This window comes from Macaca thibetana, chromosome 5, assembly GCF_024542745.1.
Source record: "Macaca thibetana thibetana isolate TM-01 chromosome 5, ASM2454274v1, whole genome shotgun sequence".
NCBI lineage: Eukaryota > Metazoa > Chordata > Mammalia > Primates > Cercopithecidae > Macaca > Macaca thibetana.
The window spans coordinates 21,575,787-21,590,677 of NC_065582.1; the positions used below are offsets into that span (position 1 = coordinate 21,575,787).

A 14,891-nucleotide genomic window follows, 5' to 3' on the forward strand; every position below is an offset into this window, starting at 1 on the left:
TACAAAGCAGTAAAGAAGGATGAATACTTAGAATTCACATGGAAAGTGAATAATTTAGCCCTGGAAACAAGTAGGTAGAAATGGGGAAGGTTATGCTTTTAAACAATGATTCAGGAATTCTCTTTGTATTTTACATAATTTTTATTATTTTATTTTATTTTATTTTTGAGACGGAGTCTCGCTCTGTTGCCCAGGCTGGAGTGCAGTGGCCGGATCTCAGCTCACTGCAAGCTCCGCCTCCCGGGTTTACACCATTCTCCTGCCTCAGCCTCCCGAGTAGCTGGGACTACAGGCGCCCGCCACCTCGCCCGGCTAGCTTTTTGTACTTTTTTTAGTAGAGACGGAGTTTCATCGTGTTAGCCAGGATGGTCTCGATCTCCTGACCTCGTAATCTGCCCGTCTCGGCCTCCCAAAGTGCTGGGATTACAGGCTTGAGCCACCGCGCCTGGCCCATAAATTTTTAGATAATTCTGATCAAAATAAGTTTTAAATATTTAAATACTGTTCTAAGTTTTTAAATTGACATATTGTAACTGTACATATTTATAGGGTACAATTTGATATTTTGAAACATATATGTTGTATAATGATCAAATCAGGTTAGCCAGGGTACCCATCACCTTATGCACTTACTATTTTTTTTTTTTTTGTGGTGAGAACATTCGAAAGCCTCTCTTCTCACTGCTTTGTAATCTACAATACAATACTGTTAACTGTATGTACCTTACTGTGCAATAAAACACTAGAACGTATTCCTTTCTACTTACTGTGATTTTGTACATGTTGACCAACCTCTGCCCACCTTTTCTCTCTTCACCTCCCCAATCTTTGTAACCATTATTCTACCCTCTACTTCTATTATGTTAATTTTTCTTCTTTTTAAATTTCACATGTGAGGAATATCATGCAATATGTTTCTTTCTGTCTCTGGCTTATTTCACTTAACACAATGTCCTCCAGATTGATTCATGTTGCCACAGATGAAAGGATTTCATTCCTTTTTATGGCTGAATAGTATCTAATTGTGTATATGTACTACATTTTCTTTATTCATCCATTGTTGGACACTTAAGTTGATTCCATATCATAGCTATTGTAAATAGTGTGGCAATAAAGATGGGAGTGCAGGTATCTGTTTGACATAGTGATTTAATTTCTTTGGATATATAACTAGTAGTGGGATTGCTTGATCATATCGTAATTCTAGTTGCAATGTTTTGCATAATTTATACACTGTTTTCCATAATGGATTTCCTCATTTATAATCCTACCCACAGCATATAAGGGTTCCCTTTCTTTCACATTCACACCAACATTTGCTTTCTTTTGTCTTTTTATTATTAGTAGCCATTCTAACTAGAGTGAGGTGGTGTTTGATTGTGGTTTTGATTGACATTTTATGATGGTTAGTGATAGTGAACATTTATTCATATACCTATTGGCCTTTTGTATACTTTCTGTTGAGAAATGTCTTAAAGTTTTTGCCCATTTTTAAGTTGATTTTTTTTTGCTGTTAAGTTCCTTATGTATTCTGCATATGAATCTTTTGTCTGATGTATAGTGTGCATATATTTTTCTGCCATCTTATAGGTTATCTCTTCACTCTGTTAATTGTTTTCTTTACTGTGGAAAACTTTTTGGTTTGATGTAATCTCTTTTGTCTGCTTTTGCTTTTATTGCTTGTATTTTTGAGATCTCATTTAAAAAAAATCCTTGCCCTGTCCAGTATCATGAAGTTTTTCTGCTGTTTTTTTTTCTTTTCTTTTTTTTTTTTAAGGCTATATTAGTTTGTTTTCACACTGCCGTTAAAGACATACCCAAGACTGGGCAATTTTAAAAGAAAGGGGTTTATTTGACCTGCGTGTGAGTTCCACGACCTCACAATCATGATGGAAGGTGAAAGGCATGTCTTACATGGTGGCAGACAAGAGAAGAGAGCTCGTGCAGGGAACCTCCCATTTTTAAAACCATCAGATCTTGTGAGACTCATTGACTATTAGGAGAATAGCTCAGGAAAGACCTGCCCCCATAATTCAGTCACCTCCCACCAGATTCCTCCCTTGACACATGGGAATTGTGGGACTTACAATTCAAGATTAGATTTGGGTGGGGACACAGCCAAACTATATCATTCTGCCCCTGACCCCTCCCAAATCTCTTGCCCTCACATTTCAAAACCAGTCATGCCTTCCCAGCAGTCCCCCAGAGTCTTAACTCATTTCAGCATTAACTCAAAAGTCCACAGTCCAATGTCTTATCTGATACAAGACAAGTCCATTCCACCTATGAGCCTGTAAAATCAAAAGCAAGTTAGTTACTTCCTAGATACAGTGGGGGTATGAGGATTGGGTAAATAACAGCAATTCCAAAGGGAGAAATTGGCCAAAACAAACAGGCTACAGGCCCCATGCAATTTGAAATCCAGCAGGGCAGTCAAGTCTTAAAGCTCCAAAATGATCTCCTTTGACTCTATGTCTTGCATCCGGGCCATGCTGATGCAAGAGATGGGTTCCCATAGTTTTGGGCAGCTCTACCCCTTTGGTTTTGCAGGTTACAGCCTCCCTCCTGGCTGCTTTCACAGGCTGGCATTGAGTGTCTGTGGCTTTTCTAGGTGCACAGTGCAAGCTTTCAGTGGATCTACCATTCTGGGGTACAGAGGATAGTGGCCCTCTTCTCACAGCTCCACTAGGCAGTGCCCCACTTAGGACTCTGTGTGGGGGCTCTGACCCCACATTTTTCTTCTGCACTGTCTGAGCATGGGTTCTCCATGGGGGCCCCGCCCCTGCAACAAACTTCTGCCTGGGCATCCAGGCATTTCCATACATCTTCTGAAATCTAAGGGGGGATTCCCAAATCTTAATTCTTGACTTATGTGTACCTGCAGGGTCAACACCATGTGGAAGCTACAAGGCTTGGGGCTTGCACCCTTTGAAGCCATGGCTCGAGCTCTACATTAGCCTCTTTCAGCCATGGCTGGAGCAGCTGGGACACAGGGAACAAAGTCCCTACACTGCACACAGCACAGAGACCTGGGCCTGGCCCGTGAAACCACTTTTTCCTCCTAGGTTTCCAGGCCTGTGATGGGAGGGTCTGCCGTGAAGGCCTCTGCCATGTCCTGGAGACATTTACCCCATTGTCTTGGGGATTAACATTAGGTTTCTTGTTACTTATGCGAATTTCTGCAGCTGGCTTAAATTTCTCCTCAGAAAATGGGATTTTCTTTTCTATTGAATTGCCAAGCTGCAAATTTTCCAAACTCTTATGCTCTGCTTCCCTTATAAAACTGGATGTCTTTAACAATGCCCAAGTCACCTCTTGAATGCTTTGCTGCTTAGAAATTTCTTTCTCCAGACACCCTAAGTCATCTCTCTCAAGTTCCAAGTTCCACAAATCTCTAGGGCAGGGGCAAAATGCTGCCAGTCTCTTTGCTAAGACATACAAGAGTTACCTTTGCTCCGTTTCCCAACAAGTTCCTCATTTCCATCTGAGACCACCTTAGACTGGACTTTATTGTCCATGTTGCTGTCAGCATTTTGGGCAAAGCCATTCAACAAGTCTGTAGGAAGTTCCAAACTTTCCCACATTTTCCTGTCATCTTCTGAGCTTTCCAGACTGTTTCAATCTTTGCCTGTTACCCAGTTCCAAAGTCATTTCCACATTTTCAGGTATCTTTTCAGCAGTGCTCCACTCTACTGGTACCAATTCACTGTATTAGTTCATTTTCACATAGCTGATAAAGACATACCCAAGACTGGACAATTTACAAAAGAAAAAGTTTTATTGGACTTAGGGTTCCACATGGCTGGGGAGACCTCACAATCATGGCGGAAGGTGAAAGGCATGGAAGGTGGCAGATGAGTAGAGAGCTTGTGCAGGGACATTCTCATTTTTAAAACCATCAGGTCTCATGAGACTCATTCACTATCACAAGAACAGCGCAGGAAAGACCCGCCCTCATAAGTCAGTAACCTCCCACTGGGTTCCTCCCACGACATGTGGTAATTGTGGGAGTTATGATTCAAGATGAGATTTGTGTGGAGAGACAGCCAAACCATATTAATTGTTTTATAGTTTCAGGTTTTACATTTAAGTCTTTAACCATTTTGAATAGATTTTTGTATATGGTGAGAGGTAGGAGTCTAGTCTCATTCTTGTGCATGTGCGTATCTAATTTTCCCAGCATCATATATTGACATATTAGCATTATGCTATTATATTATATATATTATTAAAATAAATAAATTTATAAATTTATAAATAAAATTATAAAATTAATAAAATATTAAAATAATATATAATTATGCTATTATAATATAATAGCAATATTATGCTATTATATTTAATATGTTATTAACATATTAACATATAACATATTGGCATAACCTATTAAACACGTATATAATAGCATACAATATATTAACATAATGGCATAACATATTAAACACATATTCCCTTTTCCCTCATGTGTGTTCTTGGCACACATGAGGGAAAAGCTAATTTATAAAAAATCAGTTGGCTGTAAATGTGTGGATTTATTTCTGGGTTTTCTGTTGTTTCATTCGTCAAAGTATGTGGTTTTTATGATGGAATCATACTATTGGTTATGATAGCTTGTAGTATATAGTGTGTTGAAGTGAGGTAATGTGATGCCTCTAGCTGCATTCTTTTTGCTGAGGATTGCTTTGTGTATTTGGGACTTTTTGTGATTTCCTACAAATTTTAGGATTTTTTTCCTATTTTTGTAAAGAATGTCATTGGTATTTTAATGGAGATTGTATTAAATTTATAGATCATTTTGGGTAGTGTGGCCATTTTAACAATACTAATTTTTTCATTCCATGAACATGGAATATCTTTTCATTTCTTAGTGTCCTCTTTAATTTCTTTCATCAATGTTTTACAGTTTTCAGTGTAGAGATCTTTTACCTTCTTGTTTATTTATTATCTAATTTTTTGTAGCTATTGTAAATGAATTTGTTTTAAAAATTTTTATTTTCAGTTTGCTATTATTGCATAGAAACACTACTGATTTTTGTATATTAATTTTGTATCCTGCAAATTTGTATTATTTATTGATCAATTCTAACAGTTTTTCACTAAGTCTTTAGGGTTTCCTATATATAAGATCTTGTCTGAAAACAGGGACAATCTGACTTTTTCCTTTCCAATTTGGATGTCTTTTATTTATTTATTCTCTTGTCTGGTTGCCCTGGCTAGGACTACCGGTACTATGTTGAATAAAAATGGTGACAGATGGCATCCTTGTCTTGTTCCTGATCATATGATGTTAGCTATGGATTTGTCATATATGACTTTTATTGTGTTGAGGTACAAATCTTCTATACCTAATTTGTTAAGAGTTTTTATTATGAAGGGATGTTTTGAATTTTGTCAAATGCTTTTTCTGTATCTATTGAATGATCATATGGTGTTTGTTTTTCTGTTAATGTGATTTATCTCATTTATTGATTTGCATATCTTGCACTATCCTTGCATTCCCAGGATAAATCCCCCTTGATCTTATTGAATAACATTTTTTACTGTGCTTTTGAATTTGGTTTGCTAGTATCTTGTTGAGAATTTTTGGATTTGTGTTTATCAGAGAAACTGGCCTATAATTTTTGTTGTTGTTGTTGTAACCTTGTCTGGTTTGAGAGTCAGAATAATATTGGTCTCATAAAAAAAATTTGGAAGTAGTCCCTCCTCTTAAATTCCCTTAATAGTTTGAACAGGATTGGTATTAGTCTTCTTTAAATGTTTGGTAGAATTCAGCAGTGAAGCCATGAAGTCCTGGGCTTTTTTTTTTTTTTTTTTCTGATAAAAAACTTATGATTACTAGTTCAATTTCCTCTCTCATTACTGCTCTGTTTAGATTTTCTATTTCTTCTTTATTTAATTTTGGGAGGTTGTATATGTCCAGGAACTTAGCCATTTCTTCCGTGTTATCAAATTTTTTTGGGGGTGTAGTTGTTCATAATAGTATCTTATTATTTTTTGTACTTCTGTGGAACTGTTGTAATGTCTCCTTTTTAATATCTAATTTTATTTATTTTAGTCTTCCCTCTTTTTTTCTTAGTCTCACTAATGGTTTACCAATTTTCTTTATCTTTTCAAAACCATCTTCATTTTGTTGACCTTTCAAATTGCGTTTTTAGCCTCTATTTTGTTTACTTCTGCTTTAAGCTTTATTCTCTCCTTTTACCAGTTTTGGGTTTAGTTTGTTCTTGTATATTAAGTTTCTTGAGGTGCATCATTTGATTGTTTAGTAAAAATCTTTCTTCTTTTTTGATTTAGGCCTTTATTGCTATAAATTCCATTTTAAAACTGCTTTTTCTGTGTTCCATAAGTTTCGTTATAATGTGTTTCCATTCTCATTTGTCTTAAGAAGTTTTTAAATTTCGTTTTTACTTTGTTTATTGACCTGTTGGGTTTTTTTTTTTTTTTAGGAGTAATTGTTTAATTTCCATGTATTTGTAAATTTTCCAGAGTTTTTCTTGTTGCTGATTTCTAGTTTTATACCATTTTGCTCAGAAAAGTTACTTGATATGATCTCTATTTTCTTAAATTTGTTCAGACTTGTTTTGTGATCAAACATATGATCTATCCAAGAGAATATTCCATGTACAGTTGAGAAAAATGTGTATTCTGAAGCTGTTGGATAGAATATTCTGTTAAAAAAAATCAGCCAGGCACAGTGGCCAACACCTGTAATCCCAGCACTTTGGGAGGTTGAGGTGGGATGATCACTTGAGGTCAGGAGTTCAAGACCAGCCTGGGCATCATAGCAAGACCCTGTCTCTAAAAAAAGGCTATTAGGTCAGTTTGGTCTATGGTGCAGTTTAATTCTGATGATTCCTTGTTATTATTATTTTTTTTTTTTGCCTGGATGACCCATTCATTGTTGAAAGTGGGATGTTGAAGTCCCTAATATTATTATACTGCATTTTATCTCTCCTTTTAGATCTAATAATATTTGCTTTATATATGTGGATGTGTTGGTATATAGAATAACAATACTATTATCCTCTTGTTGAATTGATTCCTTTATCATTATATAATGACTTTATTTGTCCTTTTTATAGTTTTTGTCTTATAGTTTATTTTATCTGATATAAGTATTGCTACTCCTGATCAGTTTTGATTTCTGTTTGCATGGGATATCTTTGTCCCTTCCTTCACTTTCAGTCTATGCTTGTCTTTAATGGTGAGGTGATTCTCTAGTAGTCAGCATACAACCATATAGTTGAGTTAGTTTTTTAAGAGATGGGGTCTCTCTCTGTCACCGGGGCTGGAGTACAGTGGCACAATCATAGCTCACTGCAGTCTCAAACTCCTGGGTTCATTCAGTCCTCCCAGCTCAGCCTCCCGAGTAGCTAGGACTACAGGTGCACACCACCAAACCTGGCTAATTTTTTATTTTTCTTTTTTGTACAGACAGGGTTTTACTACCTTACCTTTAAAATAAAATCCATTCACTCTGTATCTTTTAACTGGACACTTTAATCTATTTATTTTCAAGGTAATTATAAGTAGGTAAGAACTTACATCTGCCATTTTGTTCATTGTTTTCTGGGTGTTTTGTAGATTCTTTGTTCCTTTATTCTTCTGTTGTTGCTTATGTATGTGGTTTGGTGGTTTTCTGTGGTGCTAAGTTTTATTTCCTTCTTGTATCTCATTTGCGTGCCTGCTCTAAATTCTTTCTTTGTGGTTATCATGTGCTAACATAAAGAGTCTTGTAGTTATAATAGACTGTTTTATGCTGATAACAACTTAACTTTGGTCACATAAAAATATTTTAGATTTTCTTGCTTCCCCACAATAATTTATGTTTTTGTTGACTTAATTTACATCTTTATCTATTGTGTATTCCTTAGTCATTAATTGTAGCTGTTACTGTTTTTTGACCATTTTGACTTAAAGCTTTCGGACTAGAGAATTGAAGGATTTCCGTAGCACCCAGACAGCATGGGGTTATTCTAGATTTGATTATGAATTTACTTCTATTGATGAGTTTTAATCTTTCGAATATTTTTGTGATAGTAACGATCATTCTTTCATTTTTAGTTGTAGCATTCCCTTAATAATTTTTTGTAAGCCTAGACTAGTGGTGATAAATTTCCTCAGCTTTTGCTTGTCTGGGAAGATCTTTATGTCTCCTTCATTTCTGAAGGATAGCTTTCCTGGATATAGTATTCTTGACTGACTTCTTTTTCTTTCAGTACTTTGAATATATCATTTCATTCTTTCCCGGCCTGTGAGGTTTCTGCTGGGAAATCTGCTGATAGTCTCCTGAGGATTCCCTTATATGTGACTTGATGCTTTTCTCTGCAGCATTTAGAATTCTTTGTCTTTGACTTTTGACAGTTTGGTTATAATGTGCCTCAGAGAGTATCTTTGTGGGTTGAAACTAACTGGGGACTTTTGAGCTTCTTAGATGCATATATCTCCCAAGACATGGGAAGTTTTCAGCTATTATTTTGTTAATAATAACAAAGTATTTCTCTACTTCTCCCTCTGGTGCCCTATAAGGTGAATATTTGTTCATTTAATGGTATCCCATAAGTCCTATAGGGTTTCTTAATTCCTTTTCATTCTTTTCCCCTCTTTGACTGGTTATTTCAAAAGACCAATCTTCAAGTTCAGAAATTATTTCTTTAGCTTGATTTAGTCTGTTGCTAAAGCTCACATTCTTTTTTAAATTTAATGCATTGACTAGCTCCAAGATTTTTTTGGTTCTTTTGTATGATATCTACAGGAGGATAGGCTACAGATGTTGGTGGTGTAGTTTTGCTGGGGGAGGGGCACTGAGCTGGTTATTTGGGGCAGGCATGTTTTGGTTCAGTGTGCCAGCAGGCTGTATGGTGAACTCTTCAGAGAAGTGAGCCTTTCACCAGGCTGGTTCTTGAGCTGGGTATCTGTGGGTGCAGTGAGCCAGCCAGCTGTGCAGCAGTGTCTCTCAGGGGGAGGTAAGACCACCGTTGGGCTGCTGTTGGCTTGAGTGCAGGCATATGTGGGCTGGCTAGCTGTGTGGTAGTGTCTATGGGGAGGTCAGGCTGCTGCTGACTGGATATTGGGCCAAGTGCATGTGTAGTGGGCCTGCTGGCTGTGTGGCAGTGTCCCTGGGAAGGCGAGGCCTCTGCTGAACTGGCTGTCAGGCCAGGCACATGTACATGCATGCTGGGCTGGCTGGCATGCAGCAGTCTTTCCGGGGGGGGGCACCTCTGCCCGGGTGCCAGGCTTGGCATGGGTTGGTGAAGGCATGGTGGTTTTTCTGGGTATGCAGCATGAGTATGCACTGATGTAGTGGCCTGGCCACCTGTTCAGTGGCTTTCTTGCTGTGCATGTCTGCCTTTTCCCCAGTGGGTTGTGGACTGGCACATAGCTTTGAATTTGAAATGATAGTGCAGCTTTAGGGATGGAGAGAGAGAGTGGCTACTGGCCTTCAAAATATCATCATGCCATAGCTGCTTAGGTCATGAAGGAGGGGATACACAATGTGGGCTCTTACTCGGGGGCAACGTAGCTACTTAAACTTGTGGCAACTCTCCAAAATAGATTCTGGGCCTGTGAGGACTGGGAGACTGTCTTGTAGCAAGAACTTCTGGCATCTGTGATGGCTATGGAAACCCCTGGAAATCTTTAGCATACCATTTTCCTGTTAAAAAGAAGCCACCCTGACTCCCAGTCATTTTTGGTAGGAGAGACAGTGTGGCAGAGACAGGGTGCCTCACTCCATAGCCTCTATGGTGCTATCTTGGGCTCCTGTGCTCTGCAGGGATTTTGGTGCTTCCCTGGTGCTCTCCAGCATACTGAGTCACTCCAGTTGAGATAGAATTGTTTATTTGTTGTTTTGGTTCCTTTTTGTGGGGGAGATGAGCACCAGGCAACTCTTGTTTTCCATCTTGCTCAATGTTCTGCCATCCTTGACAAATCTTTAGCTACATCTGTTTTTCTTAGGTCTAGTTCTTAGCTATGAAGAACTAAGAAAGTAGAAATAGAACTAAGAAAGTAGAAGTAAGTAGAAATAACATTAGTCTATCAACTTGTTTTATTTTCACTTTAATCTCTAGTCCTCATTGACCCTTCTAAGCTTTACTTTTATATTTCACTCTCCCCCTTTGATGATGGTCAAATTATCTGTTTAATAATTTTTTTGTGGTTTTTACCTATGCCTCTCAATTTCATTATGATTAATACAATAGAATGAAGTCTTAACTGGGAATGTATTTGGCAGATAAATTAACTGCCATGGACAGACCACTATTAAAGTTTGAGTTAATTCTTTTATGTTTATGTTTTTATACTTTTTAATTAAGAAATGTTGTTCTCTTTAGGATGCGTATGGGGCAGCTTTTAAAGTGTTTGAAAGATTTTGCATTCAACATTCAGGCCATCAGGTATGTTTCATGCTGAATTTGATTTTCTCAATTATTTAATGGTAGTTTAGCAAACATATAGCTCTTCCTTTGTGTAAGTTTATGATTCTCATGAAGGAGCACTCTGAAGATACCATTGAGCCTCCCAGGTTCTCTACAACTCAGCTGCCCAAAGCTCTGTAGACCTTTGTGTCAGGACACTGTCACACTGTTTTTTGTATTAAGATTCATCTCAAATCCATTTGTAATTGAATTTCATTGAGATCAGAGCCTGGAAGGCACTTCCTCATGACTTCATAAATCTCCATGCCTCACTGTACTCAAGTTTTACCAATGCTGAGCAGTCACACTGAGTCAGATAAATAACTTCAGTAGGTCTCTGGTTTATATCCACTTCAAAGCACTTAAGTCTTTCTCATACTCGGTGCCTTTCCCAGACCCTGACATCTCCTGTTGATTTCCTGTGTTCATCTGCCCAATGCTCAACAGAGACCCAAGCAAATATGAACTCTATGTGAGCACTCCTTTCTCTATGCTCCATTGGTCATGTAGTTTTTGTCTAGCTCCATTTTCCTTATCTCTAGTCCTTACTGCTTTATCAAGTGTATGTGGTTTTTCACATAAATTCAGTTTTGGAAGGAGAATATTTATTTAGAGTTCCTTGTTAGTGAGGACACATTTGTGCTTTTCCTTGGTCTGAGCTGAGCCTGACCCTTTGGGAAGCTTTCTACAAAGAGTGAAAGTCTTAGGATGGCCCTAAGTGGCTTATAGCTATCAGAGCTACAACCTCTTTGAGCAGCCTGAGAAACTTTGGAGATTTTAAACGTATCTCAAGAGTTTAAACAGGAAAAATAATTCCTTCATTCATGTTTCAATTTTAAAAGTATCAAGGTCTTACTGTGTTAGAGGTACTGTTCCAGGCACTTCAATGTCGTGGGAGAAACTTTCTTGTAGACAGTCATATGTGGTAAGTGCTATGATTGAGTTACACATAAAATACTAAGATAGCATAAATAACTTTATGATTAATGCTACTATAATCAGAAAAAGCATTATAGAAGATGTAATTTCCAATCAGGTCTTAAAGGAGAAGTGAAAATTCATTAAGTAGATTAATTATACTAAATATAATTCTAGTTAATTAGGATAATTAAGTAGAATAATTAGTGTAGTCAGATTTTAAGCAGGGAGAATAGTATATCCAAATGTACAGAAATATTAAAGGTCCTGATGTATTCAGGGATAGGCCCCCAGCTAATGATGGTGAAGTACAGAATGTGGAGGTTGTGACAGGGATCAGGGAAAATGCTGAGAAGTGAGTGTGGAGTCTTTGATAGGAATTTGGTTGTATATGCGAAGGGTCTTATTTGTTATGCGATGAAGTATGGATTTAAAATGGTAGACAAAGGTGAGGCAGGGGAGTTTCTAAGGATGAGTATGACATAGATCTATGTTTTAGAGATATTATTCTGGCAGAGTATAGAGATTAACTCAAGAGGTAGAGAAAATGAAAGCAGGGAGCTAAAGCTGGAGGCTATACCCATATTCCAGGTGAGAGAAAATGAAGGCTTGAATTAGACAGTGGTGGCAGAAATGAATGATGAGAATTGGAGACATATTTAAGAGGAGGAACTCCTGCAGTGGGGAAAGAGATATTATGACAAATTGGGTTTCTAATTTGGTTAATTATAATGTTAATGAAAGTAAGGAATACATGATGATGACTTGGGAACTGACAATAAAAAAGTATGAGTTGGAATTTAAAATGTCACATGTGTTGTCTATAAGACATCCAGGGGGAAATGTTGAGCAGTCAGAGAGAACAATAGGTCTGAAACTGGAGGAATTTCAGACTTAGAGATAAAGATGTGATCATTGCTAATATTCAGCCACTGAGGACGAGTAAAAATCTGAAACTCTGCTCAAGAGTGAATAAGGTAGAGCATGAAAACAAAAAGGATGGCAAAATGTCAAATCACAGTTGATTTCGGTGCTCGAATGGCTTGTCAGGTAGCTGAGAGACTCACTTTTCTGTGTCTCCTCTCGTTCACCCTAGCTTCTATCCTAAGATATGTGGATAGGGACGGAATTTTTTTTCACTGAATTGGGTGACTGTGGGTTTTTAAAAATAATTGGTCCAATATTAGGAAGTCCATATGGCTTTCATGAGATGCATAGAGAGAAGAAAAGAAGTTGAATAACACCTCTAGGGTCCAAGAATATGGAATTCTGTAGTCTTACAATACTCACAGAGCAAGTTTAGGTGTAATATAAAGAGGAACTGTGGCCGGACATGGTGGCCCACGCCGGAAATCCCAGCACTTTGGGAGGCCAAGGTAGGTGGATCACGAGGTCAGGAGTTCAAGACCAGCCTGGCCAAGATGGTGAAACCCCATCGCTACTAAAAATATAAAAATTAGCCGGGTGCCTGTAATCCCAGCTACTCGGGAGGCAGAGGCAGAAATTGCTTGAACCCAGGAGGCAGAAGTTGCAGTGAGCTGAGATCAGATCACACCACTGCACTCCAGCCTGGGCAACAGAGTGAGACTCTGTCTCAAAAAAAAAAAAAAAAAAAAAAAAAAGAAAAGAAAAAGAACTGTGTGAAGGTATATATCTTTATTTTTCTCAAGATACATGATGTATGTTGTAAAGATTTTATAAAAAAGATAACTGTGCATTTTGTTAATATTCTGCATACTTTTTCTCCATATTTACATCTGATAGGTTTTGGGGGGAATTACTTCTGCTAACCTTTTAATAATATTGCTTGTTATCAAAATGTGGGCTCATTATTATTTTTATTATTATTATCATTTATGCAGTGATTCCTTGAGTGAACTGTGTGAAAATGAGCATGACAATGTAGTCCTGGCATTTAAACAATTGAGTCAAACCTTTTATGAAAAACTTGAAGAAATGCAAACTCAAATGCATCAAAATCACTTAAAATAACACCGTGGAAAACTTTCAAGTCTGATTATGTGGTATTTATCCCTTTGCAAGGAGAGATATATTTGAGCTTACGCAACGAAATGGAAAAATTTTTTGTCTTGGAGCCAAACAGAATTGAACTCAAATATTAGCTCTGCTGTTTTCTAACTGAATGACCTTAAGTTATGTCACACATCTGAGCTTTAACTTTGTTTTTGGCAAAATCAGAGTAAAAATGAATACCTCTAGTTGTTTTGAGGATTAAATGAGATAATGTATGAAAAGTGATTGGGATTGGGTGGTGACTTAATTAACGGTAGTGGTTTTTTTTAGTAGTTAAAGTTAATATATAGCAAAATTAGTTTCACATTGTCAAGTTTTCAGTACATCCCCAAGTTAACTGAATTTTAAATTAATGGTTAATAAATCACAAAGGACTCAAGTCAATTCTGAGCATCTGAACAACAATTTGGTTATGTAAGAAGACTTCTGAGATTACAAGAAAGTCACTGCTGTAGACTGGATGTTTGTGCCCTCCCCTCCAAATTTTTTTATACTGAAGTTCTAACCCTCAATGTGATGGTATTAGGAGATGATAAGTCATGAGGGTGGAGTTCCTTGGATGTAATTAGTGACTTTAGCTGAGACAGAAGAGAGCTCGCTCTCCAATCTCTGCTCACTACCACTGGATGATACAATGGGAAGGTGGCCATCTGCAGACCAAGAAGCAGGCCCTCAACAGAACTGAATCTACTTACATCTGGATCTTGAACTTTCCAGCCTCCAGAATTGTGAGAAATACATGTTTGTTGTTTAGCCATCTGGTCTGTGATCCTTTAAGAAAACAATTAACTGAAAACTTGGTATTGTTGTAGTTTATGTAGTAAATGACTTGGCACTCATCAGAAAACAAAGGGCATTAAATTGATTTACTATTGTGTTCCTTATGTTAAATCTGTTAGTCCATCCATTTGTAGACACATATGCATTAGATATTTTGCCTTCATTGCTGTCTATCTTTACTGCAGCCCTAGGTCACGAACTACAAAATCTGTTTTAGACCCAGACCTTGAACACAGAGCATTTCTTTCTCAGGATGAAAGACATAACCTTTTGTATCATCCAGAATGTAACAAGACACCATTTGTTGTATGGCATTACTTACAGTTACATTGCATAGGCTTAGAAAAACACTTTGTCTAGAAATGGAAAGCCTCTATTCCTTAGAATTCAACACAAAATTGGTTTATATCAGTCATGTGCCAAAATCTTACTTGTGACTGTTTTCTTAGTGCTGATCCTAAATTTTTTTATTTAAAATAAGCACATAGTAACAAACATAGTAGATATTAATCCAGCTTTATAGATAATAACTTTAAATATCAAAGGCTTAAACACAACGAAAAGACAGAGATTGTCAGAGTGGATCAAAACACAATAACCAGCTATATGTTGTCTACCAGAAACCTTTTAAATATAAAGACACATGTAAGTTAAAAGTAAATGGATGTGACTTATAGTTTCTGGTTTCTCATGTAAGAAGCTTAGAATCAACCACTCCATCTTAATTAGTGAAAACAGGAA

At 37.2% G+C, this 14,891-nt stretch overlaps 1 protein-coding gene across 1 annotated transcript in view; it reads left to right on the forward strand.

The window, feature by feature from the left end:
- DDX60L (DExD/H-box 60 like) overlaps positions 1 to 14,155 on the forward strand; it is a 117,901-nt gene extending 103,746 nt beyond the window's left edge. Inside the window, exons 37-38 of the mRNA XM_050791743.1 lie at positions 10,335 to 10,397; positions 13,199 to 14,155. Coding sequence (XP_050647700.1) covers positions 10,335 to 10,397; positions 13,199 to 13,328 — 193 coding nt within the window. The 3' untranslated portion in view covers positions 13,329 to 14,155. The remainder of the gene's footprint in view (positions 1 to 10,334; positions 10,398 to 13,198) is intronic.
- Positions 14,156 to 14,891: the final 736 nt, after the last annotated feature.